Here is a 17,719-nt window from a genome sequence, read left to right as displayed (position 1 = left end):
GCTTTTATTTGGGAAAGAGTAACTAAAAAACATAAAAACAACAACAACAACAAAAAAAAAACAAACAAATGATGCATCAAGGCATTATCGGGGTGTCAAGTCTAATCCAGGGGAGACTGGAACGCTAAAAAGGTTAAGGGGAAGTTGGCATAGATGACATGCGGGAGGCAGACGGGGCAAAGGGAAGTTCCATGAGTGAGGTGAGCAGAAGCTAACATTTTGCACTTCTTCCTGGACACCTGGTAAAACAGCTAAAGCTTATTACTACTGGCCTTTCTGGGGTCGTGTATGTGTGTGTGTGTGTGTGTGGGGGGGGGGGAGTTGTTTGGGATGTTTTACTTGTGTGTGTTTGCAGGGTGGTGATTCGTGGAGTTTGCATTGGAGTATTGCTGAAGAAGGTGGCGGGGTGGGGGGGGGGAGAGAGAGAGAGAGAGAGAGAGCGAGAGAGAGAGAGAGAGAGAGAGAGAGAGCGAGAGAGAGAGAGAGAGAGAGAGAGAGAGAGAGAGAAAGAGAGAGAGAGAGAGAGAGGGAGAGGGAGAGGGAAAGGGTGGGCAGGCGCGGCTCACTCCACCGTGTTCATCAGGCGACACACACCTCCCTCGATAGCGAGCGACTGCCCGGGAACAGCTCCTGGTGGTAGTCTGGATATGTGAGTCTGCAGGGCAATGGAAGTTAAAAAAAAAAGAAGAAGAAAGGAGACAAAAAAGGGGGTGGTGGGGTGGGAAGAGAGAGATAAGTGAGATACACAACTGAGGGGAAAGACAAATACTCACGTGGAGGAGGGGTTTGATGAAGATAAATAATAAAACCTGCTGGCCTGGTACACACGTGTAGTCTTGGATTCCCATCGAAGGAACCCCTTGATTTTCCATTACCAGTTATTCTTAAACATTTATCACACATGTTTATTAGCCATGTAGGACTCCACATGTTTCTTGGCTAGCTCCACTGCTCGTAAAGGGGGAAGGAGTTGATAACGTTTCTGTATTTCGCTTCATCTCCCTTTCCATCCCTTTCAAACGAAAAAAAACAAAAACAAAAACCTCATGCACCTTGCAAGAAAAATCAACGGTGACGTAAACGTTTTCCTCCTGATTTCGTCCCGGCCCCTGTTGTTGTTCCTAAAACCCAATGCAAGATGATGAAAAGCTCTCGACAGCAAATAAATAATTAAGAAATTGTGCTCCAGCTGAGTATTTTTCCCTAAAATCAACAACACTCGAACAGTTAAAGGATCGAGCAAGACTGGTAGCATCACACAAGCCTGAGCCCAGATGGCCTGCATGTATTTACAGAGGGAGACAGAGAGTAAGTGGGGGGAACAGAGTGCTAGTGTTTTGTGTTTGATTAGAAAGAGAGGGGAGTAAAGACTTAAAAAAAAAAAAAGGGGAGGGGGGGGGGCAAACACAGCTGTGAGGCTGGGAGCAAAGCCTCCTCTGTCGGGGGATCAAAGGTGGCCGTCTCCTCTCACCCTGTGCCAATAATGGCCCCGGGCCCTGAGGGGAAAGAGTACTTCAGCCCTAGTGACCGGGCAGAAGGGTAGGCTTGACATCACCGGTACTCACAAGGCTTCATCTCTGCTGCCGGCCTTTTTCTTTTTTTTTTTTTTTAAGCTCTGAACTATGGCCCCCCTGGCATCCAGAGGGCAGCTGTCACCACCGTGGGACAACAGCCAGACAAGGCCACGCGCACATGGCAACACTCTCAGGCTACAATAACCCCACCCCCCACCCACCCACCCACCCGTTCTTTTCTGTGTTCCTCATCTTCCCTTCATCTTCTGAAGACGGGGGTTAACAAGGGGGGCCTGGACTGCTCAGAGAAGAGCCATCGGTGAATCATAGTTGACTGAGAGTGACACCCTAAATGTTTTCCATTTGACGTTTGCATGGAAAGAGCTGGCAGAAAGTCATGTCAGTTCTTACCAGCTTTGAAAACTCGACTGAAAGTACACTATTATTACTTATTGTTTAGGGTCATATTCTTTTGTTGGCGCCTGCTTCTGATGGCAAAACTTGGTGTGTCCTCTATGTCCATGTCGGGGGGTAAGCCTTGCACCTCACCACTCGAGACTCGGATTTGTGCTTCTAGCCAACACCGTAGAAAAAGGCAGCCGGTGAACGGGAGCGCTCCAGAGCTTCCTCAACCAGAATAAACTTCAAACCGCAGCACGAAGGGCGACATGTATGCCCCTCTGCGGATACCCCTGGTTAACACCCCGATACTTGGCGGTGCATTAGATCTTCACCACCGGAGAAAATGGCTGTCCTGTCCACTTGTGGGATATCAGGTCTTTGACAGCGTACTGTAACAACACACCATGATCACATGGGTCACAAAACATTACCAGTCAACAACAACCACACATTTGTTGCAGTCCATGTAGGTTCCCTGCTCCTTTTGCCACCTCTTCTTTATATAGCCTGACCACCAATTTGGAAGATAATGGAAGCGCTAAATTCTCCTAGAGATCTTGCTCTCTCTCGGGTTATCGACGAATCCTGTGATGTGAACTGAGGTGCTGTTCGCCCACCATTGTTGTGATGGGTAACAGTGTTCAAGGAGTTGGCTCAGCATATCTGAATCAACATTTCACATTCCCTCTGGCTGCCAGGGGTGTTGTTCACCAACTGTATACACACTACATGGCCAAAAGTATGTGGACCCCCATGCAATTAGTGGGTTAGGCGATTTCAGCCACACCCACTGCTAACAGGTGCATAAGATCAAGCATACAGCCATGCAATCTCCATAGACAAAAATTGGCAGTAGAGTGGGTCATACTGAAGGGCTCAGTGATTTTCAACGTGGCACTGTCATAGGATGCCACCATGTCAGTTCATCAAATTTATGCCCTGGGGGCTCCCGGGTAGTGCAGCTGTCTCTTCCGTTGCCTACCAACACGGGGATTGGCGGTTTGAATCCCCATGTTACCTCCGGCTTGGTCGCGCATCTCTACAGACACAATTGTCCGTGTCGGTGGATGGGAAGCCAGGTTTGGGTGTGTGTCCTGGTCGCTGCACTAGCGCCTCCTCAGGGCGGTCGGGGCGCCTTTTCGAGGGGGAGGGGGAACTGGCGGGGAATAGCATGATCCTCCCATGTGCTACTTCCCCCCGGTGAAACTCCTCACTGTCAGGTGAAAAGAAGTGGCTGGCGACTCCACATGTATCAGAGGAGACATGTGGTAGTCTGCAGCCCTCCCTGGATCGGCAGAGGGAGTAGAGCGGCAACTGGGACAGCTCGGAAGAGTAGGGTAATTGGCCAGATACAATTGGAGAGAAAAAGGGGGGGGGGGATTCTGCCCTGGTAGATCTGACCCGGTCATCTGTAAGTTTGTTATTGTGAAGTGAAAACACCTCGGAGCAACAGCTCAGCAGTAGGCCACACCAGGCCACAGAACGGGACCATCTAGTGCTGAAGCGTGTAGCGAGTAAAAACCATCTGTCCTCGGTTGCAACACTCACTACTGAGTTCCAAAATGCCTCTGGAAGCAACGTTAGCACAAGAGCTGTTCTTCGGGAGTTTCAGGAAATGGGTTTCCAAGGCCAAGCAGCCACACATAAACTGAAGACCAACATGCACAATGCCAACCATCAGCTGGAGTGGTGTAAAACACACCACCATTGGACTCTGGAGCAGTGGCAACATGTGCTCTGGAGTAATTCATCACACTTCACTATCTGGTAGTCTGACGGATGAATCTGGGTTTGGCAGATGCCAGGAGAATGCTATCTGCCCGAATGCATAGTGCCAACTGTAAAGTTTGGTGGAGAGAAGAATGGTGTGGGTCTGTTTTTCATGGTTTTGGCAAGGCCCCTTAGTTCCAGTGAAGTGAAATCTTAATGATACAACATACAATGACATTCTAGAGAATTGTGTGCTCCCAACTTTGTGGAAACAGTTTGGGGAAGACCCTCCCCTGTTTCAACATGACAGTGCCCCCCTGCACAAATCAAGGTCCATAGAGACATTGTTTGACATGTTTGGTGTGGACGAACTTGATTGGCCTGCACAGAGCCCTGACCTCAACCCCATCCAGCACCTTTGGGATGAATTGGAACACCGACCGTAAGCCAAGCCTTCTCCCCAACATCAGTGCCCAACCCCACTAATGCTCTTGGGGCTGAATAGGAGACAATCCCTGCAGCCATGTTCCAATTTGGAATGCTTCCCAGAACAGTGGAGGCTGTTATATCAGCAAAGTTGGGGCCAACTCCATATTTATGCCCATGGTTTTGGAGTGGGATGTTCAACAAGCACATATGAGTGTGACTTTCGGGTGTCCACCTGAGGATGCAAGGAGTAGAGGTGGTGAAGGTGGATGAGTTTAAGTACTTGGGGTCAACTGTTCAAAGTAACGGGGAGTGCGGAAGAGAGGTGAAGAAGCGAGTGCAGGCAGGGTGGAGTGGGTGGAGAAGAGTGTCAGGAGTGATTTGCAACAGAAAGGTACCAGCAAGAGTTAAAGGGAAGGTTTACAAGATGGTCGTGAGACCAGCTATGTTATATGGTTTGAAGACAGCGGCACTGATGAAAAGACAGGAGGCGGAGCTGGAGGTGGCAGAGTTGAAGATGCTAAGATTTTCATTGGGAGTGACGAAGAAGGACAGGATTAGGAATGATTATATTAGAGGGACAGCTTAGGTTGGACAGTTTGGAGACAAAACAAGAGAGGCAAGATTGAGATGGATTGGACATGTGTGGAGGAGAGATGCTGGGTATATTGGGAGAAGGACGCTGAGGATGGAGCTGCCAGGCGAGAGGAAAAGAAGAAGGTATAGGAAGGCCAAAGAGGAGGTTTATGGATGTGGTGAGGGAGGACATGCAGGCAGTTGGCATGACAGAGGAAGATGCAGAGGACAGGAAGAGATGGAAACAGATGATCCACTGAGTGACCACTATAACGGGAGCAGCCGAACGAAGAAGAGTGTATGTGCCTCTGTGTAGCGTATCTCCCCCTTGTCCTCTTGTTAACTAGAGGTTCATATGTGTGGAAGCAAGGCACACTCGACATCAAAACAAAAGGGCCGACACTATGGGGAGGAGAATAAAGGGGAAGAATTAGCATAGCCGGGTGGCTGAGCAGAGAGATGGAGGAAAGCACACACGCAAACCTTGAGTGAGTCCGTTGTCAGCTTGTTACCCAGTGACCGAAGGAACCACATGACAGAGCCATGGTCGGGTCCTAACCTAACGGGAAAAACACAGCAGGCCCTTTTGTATCTGTTGCCGAAAAACATGCTTTGGCGATATGAATGTGTTAAGGGGCTTTGAAAAGCCCGACGTTAACACCCCGGAGAAAGCAAGGGAACAAATATAGTTCAATGACGAGGCCATTGCTTTTGTGTTGTGGTTTTCACATTCTATTCTCCGAAAAAGAAAAAAAAACAATCATATGCCATTTATTCTCCACACGAGATGGAGAATAAAAACAAAATGTGCCATAATAAAAGACATTTGCCTTGTAAGAAACACAGCAGACAACAGCCAGAGGGCCCGAATTGCACGTCGTTTGAATTGCTTGGCCTGTAGACAGTTTGGGCAGCCACAAGCTTTATAGTGGTAATGATGTCCGGGAGGGGCGGGTGGGGGGTGGGGGGTGGGGGGGGTGGAGCTGTACCGAGAGAAGGACCACGGTGCTGCGGATCCTGCACGTCTCTTTCATCTGTTTAATCATGACAGGACAGTCAGACAATAGCTGAACTGTTTGGGCGGCAGCTCTCTGGAGCTCTGTAAGACACGGCTGGCCGTCCGTCCCCGTGTCTTTATCCAATGCAAACACAGGTGAGTGAATGAAACCAGACGCTTTCTCCCACTAAACACGCCGTCTGATCGTTTCTGCACACAGTCCAATGCCAAAAGGATCGGAAAACGGGGCCCATTGTCCCCTGGAAACAAAAACACCTGACCGGAGAGTACAAAAGAAAAGTAAGGAAAATGTTAGGACCCCTCCAGTACAGCATCTTTAAGATTAACCTCAAGTCCCACCCAGTCAGGATTGAGTGACAGCACACCACACAAGCTGTTGTTCAGCTACAGAATGATACATGTACAAATGCAAGTACAAAAATACTGTATGAGGGAGGTAAACGTTGCTACATGGGGTGCAACTAATCCAGTCTGACCTCTGTCCTAAATACTCCCCCGTCCTATGTATCAGGCCTTTCATGTCCTTATCGCAGGAGAGAAGAGAAAGAGGACCCTGCCTGGCTGGTCAGCAATGCCCTGTGGGATGCCAATAAGAATGGGAGGAATGTCTGTCGGAGAGTAACTTGGGCTGTGGTTGGCGATGGTTGGTTCTTTGTGACGACAGCTCCAGCCTGGCTACCTATATCTACACTGGACAACATACATCCTTGATATTTCCTTACCCCGCCTCAGGAGTGGCTCTTAGGCCTGCTTTCATCCCTGTCACACAGCCGAAGTGGAAGACATAGCTGTTGGTGCTAACACTTGATCCAAGTGGCTCATGACCCAAGCACTTCCAAGTACTTGAGGGACCCAAGTACTTCATAAACCGCTTTGAAGTTGCCCGTCAGCCTCAATTATATATGGTAGATATGATGCAAAACGAACCAAAACTTAAGATCAGAGCAGACGTTTGACTATTCGAAGTGCCCCTAAGAATTACAGTGATCAATGTGCCTGACTCACCTGGTTAAGCTGGCACGGGCATGAAAGGAGCACTTACATGGCTCAAATATCGCTGCAAAGCCCAAAACAGAGAGCACATTTAGCAAATAGGCACATTGGTACAGATATACCTGGTGGGGCGTCAATAGCAGTATATAATCTGTTCAGGGCTACTCTGTGGATAAGTAGGGCAGGTAAGTGATGGAATGGAGATGGGAAGATACATAGAGGTATAAAGACAGGAAAAGAGGAGCAACAGAGGAGGAGGAAGGGGGTTGTGGCGATGGGGTAAACACTTTGAAATCTGAACCAGTCTTGAACAACAGTGCCCTCTCTTAATACAGTGACAGTACAGCATCAGTGAAAGAAATTCACCTCAGTCGATGCACCGCTCAAGAGCTCAGACACTTCCACACCGTCGTTTTAGTCAGTTCAGTTTGTGGTACTACTTATTAATCTGACAGTTCTAAAGACCCGACACCAAATAGGATGGCAGGTTTCATTCAGCTGGCTCCTATCTGTGAGATCTAAATCTCTCATCGTGATTAAAGAATGAGATGTGTGTCTGTGTGGGCTTTGGAGAACAAACAACTAACCACAAGCGAGAAGACACGGACAGATGTCTACGAACATAGTTCTGCGGTAGATTTCTACTCTGAAGCATGGTTTTTAAATGTAAATATTAGGTATTTTACCTACAGTGCAGCATTTTCTTATCTCTGACCTTTTACTTTACATCTGATCTCCTACATTTACTGTAGCCAAGTCCTGCTTCGAGTTAATACCTTGCTGAGGAGGAACATTCAAACAACAGGCAGGAGGTTTTGGCCTAAGTCCAGCTTGATTTATACAATCACATTTCCTGTTCTGATGTTAGACATGTTTCAGAGACCGATCCCATCACTGAAACTAATTTGTTTCTTCTATCACATGTTCGAAAACAACAGTCATTTATACATTCTGGAAAATCTGAGGTAAGGAAACGTTCCTGAAGTCTGAAGCAAACCTAGGACTCAAACTGCAATTCATTAACACAGAAGAAAAAAAATACAGCTTATAAATTATGAAAAACATGCCTGAAGTAACGTCAAGCCTTTGGCACGGATCAACGAAGCGTAATTTTTGTTCATGTTGTCAATACATCTGTTACGGCCACTGCCGACCTCTGCCTGATGTGTGTGTCTGTGTATAACCCTTCGTCAGTGCTTCTTTTGTGCCTGTCAAAACAACCTGTGTGGTCTCAAGGTTCAGATGCTCCTCCCACTTTCTGGTTGGTGTTTTCGGACAGCCTAATTGGAGCGGTACCCGGTCCAGCGCACCAGTCCAGTCAGTGAAACTGGGGGGAACTGAACCTACAAATGTTTGGCCAGCTTGCCAGTCGGGGAGGGCGGGGTTTGCTGAGCAGCTCGCCACCGCGCCTCTCGTTGTGTTTCACGTTGCCAGAGATGTTTGTGAACTCAGAACGAGGCACTAGTTAATTACCTGGGGACTGGGCCAGGTATCGTTTTAGCCGATTACTGATACCTCACACACTGAGCATTTTCATTGTCAGACACACCAGGCGCAGGGGTGCTGTGTTGTTGACTGTTTCTGGTTTTTGGACAAGTAAGCATTAGACGGTGAAGTTTTATTTTTGTTTTGGTTTTCGTTAGACAAAAATAGTTGCAGCTCTGGGTGTAAATAGCCCTCTTTTGGTTATTGATTTGCACAGCACGTACAGGCCCATTTCCTTTGTAGTGCCTTGTTAATAAATAACTTTTTTTTTTCTTTAACAACTAAACCTGGTTTTATGTTGCTTCCCTTCCCTCTAACAAGCTGGGTCATAACATCATCAGTTTGAAAAAGCCAGATTGTTACTTTTCACTGACCTAGTAGTCTGCATGCTGACCAAATCCCCTGCATGCAACATTAGAGATGGAGAAGATTAACTCGTGAGCTTTGTGAATCTAGGCTGGTTAAAAAACCCAAGACAGGAATATTTCGACTGCAAGGCTGAGTGGGAAGTTCACCTTGGCTTTGCTGTCCTGGACTGACATGTAGCCGACGCACATGCTCTCTGTGGTGTGGCTCCACAGGAACTCCACTGCGAAAACACAAAGATAGAGTTAAATACAGAGTGGGCAGAGGACCACGAAGGAAAGTAACCAAGAAAAGATAAAAGCGAGCAATAAAAACTAGGAGTGAGTGATACAGCAAGGGTGTGGGGAGAGGGAAGGTCTGCGCTGCTCTTGGCCAGTCTTTCAGCGGGAGTCTGAGTTGGATTTCAATGAAGCAGAGTTACACAATCAATAAAGTCTGCCTATCTGGAAGGGGAGTAGTTTTTCTGTTCGACAGGTGGCAGGGCACATTCAATGCAACAGACTCCCAAGAGCACTTACAATAAATCGTGAAAATACGTGGCATACGGCTGCAACACTGCCGAGGAGGGTGGAACCTGTGAGTGGATGTGAAAGGTTGTTACACAGCCAAACGATCTGGCGGGGATGGTAAGACGACTTTTCAGTCTTAGAAATCAACACCACGGCTTTCCTGGTCCATTGCAATCTGATCTGCTGTGGCTCGGGCAGTGCACACTCTTTCACAACAAGGGCTACAATCCGCTAACAACAATCGGCGCCCCTGCCAAGTGTTGGAAATGTGCAGTCTATCACCAGCCTGGTGGTATTTTGGGAAATGTCATCAGTAGAGCTGATACAGATGACACAGATGCATCTTCTCTGGTTGTCGACCATTACTGTCAACTCTAAATGAAGACGTCTTGCCTTCCCGTGATGGAGACAGCCGTTGCCTTCGCGAACTTCAAAAATGCCAACAAGTTTCTAAGTAACTGGGGGTTTAGTTTATTTCCTGTTTACGTTTAATTTTAAAAAGTATTCATTTAAAATACAAACAGCTATATGAAATGGGCTCTTTTTAAAGTACAGGATAAAAAGTAGCTCAAAAATATACTGCCAGTCTGTTGCATCAAAACGTCCCATGTTCAGTATTTAGTCACACACAAATACTGCGCAAGGTATGTGACCCATCACTCAACTCATCGTATTTTTAAATATACACAGGCTAAACCTGAATCTAAACTCTTCCATTTCAACGTGTCTTCAGATTACGGATTAAATCTGTCTACAAGCAGTGTGAGATAATCTACAGATTATGAATGGGTGACTATGAGCACATAGCTCCTGAAGCCACTCAAAGTTCCACCTCTTTTTAGGAAATCTTTCCAAGACTTTTCAGACATTGTATTTGGATATACAGTGGCTTCAGGGGGAGGAGGAGGAGGAGGAAGAGGAAGAAGAAGGAGAAGGAAGAGGGGGAGGAGGAGATTTATATATAGTACCTTTAAAAACAGAGTTTACAAAGTGCTTTGACAGAGGCGGTATATTCAGAAAGCAGAAGAACAGAAAGCCAAACACTAAAGCCAATGAAAAGCAAGACAAAATTAAGGTAAAGTTGAGATAAAGTTAAAACAAGAAGACAAAAGACGCAAAAACACAGCAGAGAAAACGGAAGGATGTTGAAAGATAGACATAAGACATAAAAAGGAAGTAAAAAATAAAAAATGTAAATATAAATAAATACAATTAAAGAATAAAAGCAATAAAAAGATGACTCACATAAAAGCAAGTCTATAAAAATAGGTCTTAAGAAGTGATTTAAATCTAAGTCGCTGATTCTACGAGTCTTATCTCCTCAGGCAGGTCGTTCCAAAGCCGAGGGGCCCTGACAGCAAAAGCAGGGTTACCTTTAGATTTAATCCTCGACTTTGGAATGGCCAGAAGGGCCCCGCCTGAGTATCTAAGACTGCGAACTGGCTCATACGAGGTCAACATTTCTATTACGTAGCTTGGGGCCAGGCCCAGACAAGCTTTAAAAGTGATCAGTAAAACTTTAAAATCAATTCTAAATCGAACTGGGAGCCAATGGAGAGAGGCCAGGAGTGGGGCGATGTGATGCTGCCCATTAAAAACAGTAATAAGTATTCAGACCTCTTCACTTTTTGCACACATTTTGCTGATCAATCTACACTTATAACCCACAATGACAAGTGAAAAAATGTTTTTAGAAATGTTTGCAAATTGATTAAAAATCAAAAACTGAAATCTCTCATTTATGTAAGTATTCAGACGCTTCATTCAGTGCTTTGTAGAAGCCTCTTTGGCAGCAATTACAGCTTCGAGTCTTCTTGGGTAAGTCTCTACGAGCTTTGCACACCTGGATTTGGGCAGTTTATCCCATTCTTCCTGGCAGATCCTCTCAAGCGCTGCCAGATTGGATGGGAAGCGTCCGTGAACTGTCTTTTTTAGGTCTTTCCACAGATGTTTTATGGCGTTTAAGTCTGGGCTTTGGCTGGACGACTCAAGAACAGTCAAGAGACTCGTCCAGAAGTCACTCCAGCATTGTCCCGACTGTATGCTTTGGGTCACTGTCATGCTGAAAGATGAACCGTCGCCCCAGTCTGAGGTCACATGCACTCTGGAGCAGGTTTTCTTCAGAACAGATGCACTCTTAGCCCCCCTCCTTGGTTCAGGGATGGTCGTACCCTCTTCACACAGAGGGTACTGAGTGGCTAAAAATGTTATCTCAGCTAAAAGTTACACTAAAAATATGCCATCTCAGCTGGTAAAATATAAGTTGAACCTTGTTTTATAATTGTCCCTGACCTCAATAAAATCTCTGGGACATTTTTTCCAATTTGATCATTTTCTAAGTTTAGTCCATGACTGGAAACCTGGTCTATAAATTTCCAGGCTTTCCAGGACGCATGGGAACCCTGCTACTGTACTTTGCCAAAGGCCAATGCCCACTGCCCATCATGCCCAGGTTTACTATGTACCGTCACTTCCACAGTGTGTCAGAAAAAAGAACCCCGATGCTGAGGTGACTTCCTGTAACATTTAACATGACGGAAGTAAGGCACAAAAAAAAATTGGGGGGGGGGGGTTTACTAGTATGTTAGCTGAAGGTCTGGGGTATGATGACAGAAACTACTGCTGAACTCTGCAGTGAATCTGCTCACATGGGTTTTGTGGACAAATCCAAGTTAAGCACATTAAGTTAAGGATGTCCTAAGGACCAAAAATGGGAGCCAGATGAGAGAGGAGCTTTGTTGAGGTGATAGATACCAATCAAAGCCCCTCCCTTGACTGTTCCTGTCAGATGATCGGGTGCAAATACAAACCCAAAGTAGCTTTTCTTTTTTTTGACCTTTTAAAGAGATCTTTTTCCCCCCTACTCCATGAAGTATAGTGCATTAGCTTCTAGTTGTGACCCTCAGAGTGCAGCTAGAAACAGAATCAGGCTAGCACAGATGCTGTGATGGTTGCTGTGCAGAGGAAATGGAGCATTCCCAGGGACTCTAGGTAAAGAAACCAGATCCATCAGCTCAAGCAACTGGGGTGGGCATTGAAGAGAGGGCCTCCACTTATCTGCAGCTTAGTGGTTGATTCTGTGGTGGGAGGCCTCTGTTTGAACCTGAGACCGAGGGTGTGAAACCAGAGCCTGATTGTGCAAGTTAAAACGTAGACCACCCGCCAGGAAAGCCGCAGATCTTCCACCCCCACCCCTTTCCCTGAATATCTGATGACAGCTATCTGATTAGCAAATATCCATTGCCCATTTTCAACCTGCCACTGGTTAAGACGTAGGGGTTTGTGTGTGAATCAGCTGAAACTAATTACTGCCTTACCCAGTATGGCCTGGATGTCTTGAGACGGCTCAGCCTCCGCACATCTGCAGCAGCGTAGGACAATTACCCCACCCAAAACACGATCCTCACCGGCCAGAAAGGGTGAGCCTATGCAGGTGAACAAAGAAAACACAGGGTGTACAAACTCAACAACACTGCAGAAACAGCTCACTGGCCGAAAAAAGTTTCCCCCATAATCAATAAATTAAGTTTTGTTACATAACCAATTGTCTCCTGTTCACTTGTCAAGCTCTTCACTCTCATGTAACAAACCACAAATTATGGATGGGAAAAGTAGACAAAAACAGCCTTTTTCATCAACTGAAGCGGATCGATGAAGTATTTTTCTCATTCACATTTCTACCTATTTGGGCCAAGAGAAACAACTGAATGCAATTATTCTGTTCACTGCCTTTATTTTATCATGCACCCTGTTCAGCAGAAATACTTCCAATTCATTTCAGCCGGCAGCTTTTAATACACAAAAGGTTAATGATGGGTGGCATTATTATTGTTCTGCACACTTTATACAGTGCCTCAACATAATGCTTCATTTAACCCTCTAAATTCAAATGAAAAATATTTGTTAAACCAGCCAATTTCATATTTTTCCTGTCTAATTTGAAAAACTTTAAAGGACAATGAACCTTGATAAATTTTTAACCCTAAATCTCAAATATACTACGGTTGCATGGTACAAGATGACCAGATACAGTGGCCTAGATGTACAGTAGAAGTCAGAATCAGAAATACTTTATTCATCCCCGAGGGGAAACTGGGTCCTATTGCAGACACTCACGCTCTAGTAAAGAAAAACTGACAAGATACAAGATAACAAGAAAATAGAAATAAATAAGAAAAAAAGAAATAAAAGATAAAATAAGAAATAGAAATAAGAATAAAATATGGAAACATATGTACACCACGCTCCAGCATGTAACACCCCATCTACACTGTATTGCTGCAACACGAAACAAACGGCACAAGCAAACACCCGACAGGTGATCTTGTTCTACAAATTCTGAGAAGAACCTTCCATATTTTTTCTATGCTGAACAAAACCCTTTACAGAATAACTGCAGCTGGACATTTTTAGAGCATGCAAGTTTTGGTTCGTGCATTCTCGCCTTTCAGAATAAACGCCAGACGTCAGTAAATCACAGGTAAAACGCTCCCATGCTAACTACTGAGACAACTTGAAACAAGAGCTTTTCCAAGTACCTGAATAAGACCCAATTCAACGAGGTATCGCATATAAATGTAGAACCATACTGACGACTTAGCGGCGGGGCAGGATTTGTATGGAGAAAAGCTCAGACTGGGCAGAAACTGGCAAAGAACCATCGTGTCGAAAGACGTCCAAACTCTGCATCAAGTCAAAGGAAAATGGGACCAAACGGTCTTTTTCACAGAAATGTTACTGGTGCATTTTCACACCATTGTTTCTTTTTGTTTCGCACACATTTCAGTTTCTTGTGGCAATGCCCCCTTCCTCAAAGCTCCATAAAAGACTGGAGTATAGCTTGGATCGCATCCACATAAAATCTTGGCGTTTCTGCTACATTTAAAAGGCCGTTAAATTTCTGTTTTGTCAAATATTCCGTAATAAATCTGAAATCTCCGCACACTGTAAATATGCCAGAAGTCCAATTATTGGCAAAATTAGCATTACTTTACCCATCAATAACAAACAAAACAAGAACAAATTTAACAGACTTAGACAATTTATAGGCATGTTGGTATTTGTGTGCGAGTGTGTGTTTGCCGGATGCATCTGTATGATGAGACCTACTGTACTGTGCGTAGTGATACCTCCGACTACATCTGGCTCTGATGGCAGCACATATGTGCCACAGTCAGATGCTTTGTGACTTATGAGGAACAGAGTAAAAAGGTTCTGAACTTATTAGACACAGTCATATCAAGAGAAATAAGTGCAGCTTTACATCAGACTCAAGTTTGACTGTGTGGTCATCACATTACTTAACTGTATCGTGTCAGTTCAGTGAGTTAGAAGGCCCCACATCACAGACGCCATCCTCACTGTTCCTCACTAAGGCAGGATTTATTGAGCTTTTGTTTGGCTTGATGTGCGCCCCGAGAGAAAACAACAAAAGAATTAACTTGAAAAATGACTCCGTCCAGCCCTCGCAGCCGCCTTGGTGTCACAGACGTACGTGACAAACCCAGCCAATGAGAACGGACTTCTAAACAGGAGGCCAGAGCAAGGTTTAAACCGCCACGTTTCCACAGACACCGCCTGTGCTATAGCTTCTCCCAGTCTCTCTCTGTCTCTCTCTGTCTGTCTCTCCCTCTCAAGTGCCCAGAGAACAGAGAGCCAAGCATGGTTAACAAGACTTTCTGAAGACTGACCACTTCTGAAAAGGGGACAAAAACATCTTCACATGAACTGTCAACAAAACATTTATGCCTCCCAAAAATAACTGTGGCTGGCGAATATGAATGTGTTGGAAGCGTCACAGGCCCCGTTTAAACACAGCAATATCATCCGTAAATCAAACATCGTCTATTCTGATCTCTTTGTCTCTAATGTCCCTGGTTGTTAGCTCATTTCTTATTTTGTATTGGTTTGGTAGCCTAATCTTCTTCATGCAGGGTGCTGAGCCTGGTAAACACTTGCTAGGCTGACAATCTCCCATGTGTGCAAAAAAAAAAAAAAAGAAAAAAAAAGGTGGCGGTGGGGGCAGATGGGCAACTCACTGATGAACTTGTTTTGCATAGCCTCCAGCAGTGCTTGGTGGGCATCTTCAGACTGCATGGCAGCAGAGCACTCCCGTGCTAGCATGGTGCGAATCAGATGCTCCCCACAGCCTGGCAAGACACACACACACACACACACACACACACACACACACACAAGCAGAAGCTGAAGTAAATATTGAATTAATGTGGAGAACTCTGTGATATATATGGATGTTAATTTTTGCTACACATAACCAGATTGCAAAACATCCATCCATCCATTATGCAAACCACTCATCCTGCTCTCAGGGTCGCGGGGATGCTGGAGCCTATCCCAGCAGTCATTGGGCGGCAGGCGGGGAGACACCCTGGACAGGCTGCCAATCTGTGACTACACTTTTTTCTTATTTTTTTATAAAGTTTGCAGGCTCGGTTGCTTACGATATAAACCACATCTTGGAGGGACATTAACTGAATTTTAAAGAGATTGTTATGCACAGTTTGTTCGTGATTCAACAGCACTTTGATATTGTGACGCACGCTTAAAGGGTGCATTTTTCCAGTATTTCAACACATCTTTATTTTTTTAAAATGCCCTGGAAACAGAACTTCAGTATACAGGCCTGGTGTTTCTCTTAACCTCGTGTAAAATATGGGCTGAAAAAACAAATTTGTCAGCAGAAACTCGAGCGCAATTAGCAGAATAACAGCAGGGTGTGTTAGAATGGGGTCCATTCACTTTCTCCCATCTCTTAAATAGTCCTTGGAGTCCGCTCCCTTCGACGTGTGGGAAATTCTGAGCAGAACAGACTTGCTGGGCTGGTGAGTTAAGCTGTAAAAAGAATGGGCACCGTATACAAATGTCTCACCTTACCCTCCACAAACTCCATCTCACAACAGAGCAGGTGTGTGGTTTTTCCATTTTAGAAAACTAGCTGGGTGCTGGCAGAGTGTGTCGAGATTCTGGCGTCCACACAAATAACCTGCGGCCGATTTCTGCGAGAAACATCTCAGGGACACGTGAAGCGATCTTACGACACGATGGTTCTTAAATGTAAAGTGAGCCAGTGCTCTGGAAAGGGAAGAGAAAGCTCGAAGAGTGAAAACAAAGACGTCTGGCAAAGAGCAGCAGAGAGAACCCATAAAGACAGGAGAATACAGCCTTGCTGTTGTCTGTAAACACAACTGAAGGGCCCATAAAATAAATAAATAGATAAAATAAAATACAAATCAGGTAACTACAACAAAACTAAATGCGGGCTGATCACCGCGGCAACCTGAAGCGATGTGGAATCAGTGGCGGTTCTAAGAGGGGGCAAGGGGGGGGCAGTGCCCCCGTAATATTAAGCCTGGACCCCCCCCCCACCCCCACTGGCCTCCCTAACTGTGGTGAATATTTTCGTAAGGCAGAAAAAAATAATAAATGTGGAACCAGAAAATAAATCATGTCGTATAGTCGAACCATTTCGGTGACGGACCAACTGGATTTTGGCACTGACTGAGAACCAAACCTATGGGGGTAGTGATGGTATGTAACAGTTGTGCTTAATATATTTGGTACCCCTAAAATCGCATGTGGCCCCAGCCCCCCCCCCCCCCCCCCCCCCCGTTTGAAATGGTCTAGAACCACCACTGTGTGGAATCCTCATTTAACGAGACGGGAACGTCAGACCAGCCAGGTACCGGGCGCTTTGTAGTGTGTTTACTGTAAACCGGCGTGCCCCCGAGGGGAAACGGATACATCGCAGCGGCGCGACCGTACCGACGCTGCAGCTGCCTCGGGAAAGGGCAGAGATGGAGCGAGCGCCCCGGCCAATAGAGCAGAAATGTAAATGGTATAAAGCGAAACCGAGGCACGGTCGCACGCCGGCCAAAAACAGCGAGAGGAAACACTGCCGAGTTGTGAATCGTGTTCACGTCGGCCGCAGCAAAGGAAACGCCAACTACGAGGTCAGCGCGTATAAAACGAAAAGACCCGCATGAGCCGCATATTACAACACGGACCAGAGCGTGTGTGTGTGTGTAAGGGGGGGGGGTGCTGGGGAAGGGAGGGGTGACATACAGAGAGAGAGAGAGAGAGGACCCCCCCCCCCATGAACGAACTGAAATGATTGTTTTTCTGTTTCTTTTGATGGGAATGCCTTTCATGTCAGGAAATTAAAAACAGGTGTTGTACTGGAACACACAATATGCTCTCCATCCGCATAAGGAAAGAGTTTTCCATTTTTTTTTCGCTCACATGAAAGGCATACCCACGATATGGGGAGACAGGAGAGGAGGTGAAGAGAAATATAAAGGGTGAGCCACCAGACTTGACTGCTGAGATAATAGATGTGGACTGTAATGAAGTTAATCCTGATCCATTTTAATAAATACTAGATCAGGGGACGGGGAGACAGACCGGTGAGCCTCGGACAATCAGACTCCGTTGTGCAGAGGAGTCAGCTTGATGCAAGATTTATACCAAGGCTGGATGCTTGATGTAAAGTCTTAAAGATATTGATTGGTCAGTTTGATATCTACTCTAAAAATGCCTTTGGGATAAGGGGAATAAATCATTTCTGACTGCCATTAAAAAAAAAAAATCCCCTTCAAAAGCTTTTTCGAGACAGAATTCTGTAACATTAGCAACAAAAGTGATCTCTGATGCATGAGAAAGGGTGCGCACATTAGCCCAACATTCAGAGGGGGCTTTCATTA

The 17,719-nt window shown here is 45.7% G+C and overlaps 1 protein-coding gene across 1 annotated transcript in view; it reads right to left on the bottom strand.

Moving 5' to 3' along the window:
- Positions 1–473: 473 nt before the first annotated feature.
- tasp1 (taspase, threonine aspartase, 1) overlaps positions 474–17,719 on the bottom strand; it is a 40,443-nt gene continuing 23,197 nt past the window's right edge. The window contains exons 11-14 of the mRNA XM_056291926.1: positions 15,038–15,148; positions 12,317–12,424; positions 8,640–8,713; positions 474–655 (exon numbers count right to left, since the gene is read on the bottom strand). Of these exons, the coding sequence (XP_056147901.1) occupies positions 563–655; positions 8,640–8,713; positions 12,317–12,424; positions 15,038–15,148 (386 nt within the window). The 3' untranslated portion in view covers positions 474–562. The remainder of the gene's footprint in view (positions 656–8,639; positions 8,714–12,316; positions 12,425–15,037; positions 15,149–17,719) is intronic.

Source organism: Lampris incognitus, chromosome 13 (assembly GCF_029633865.1).
Source record: "Lampris incognitus isolate fLamInc1 chromosome 13, fLamInc1.hap2, whole genome shotgun sequence".
Taxonomy (NCBI): Eukaryota; Metazoa; Chordata; class Actinopteri; order Lampriformes; family Lampridae; genus Lampris; species Lampris incognitus.
The sequence above is the reverse complement of the archived record's forward strand: the minus strand, read 5'-3'. Positions and strand labels throughout refer to the sequence as shown.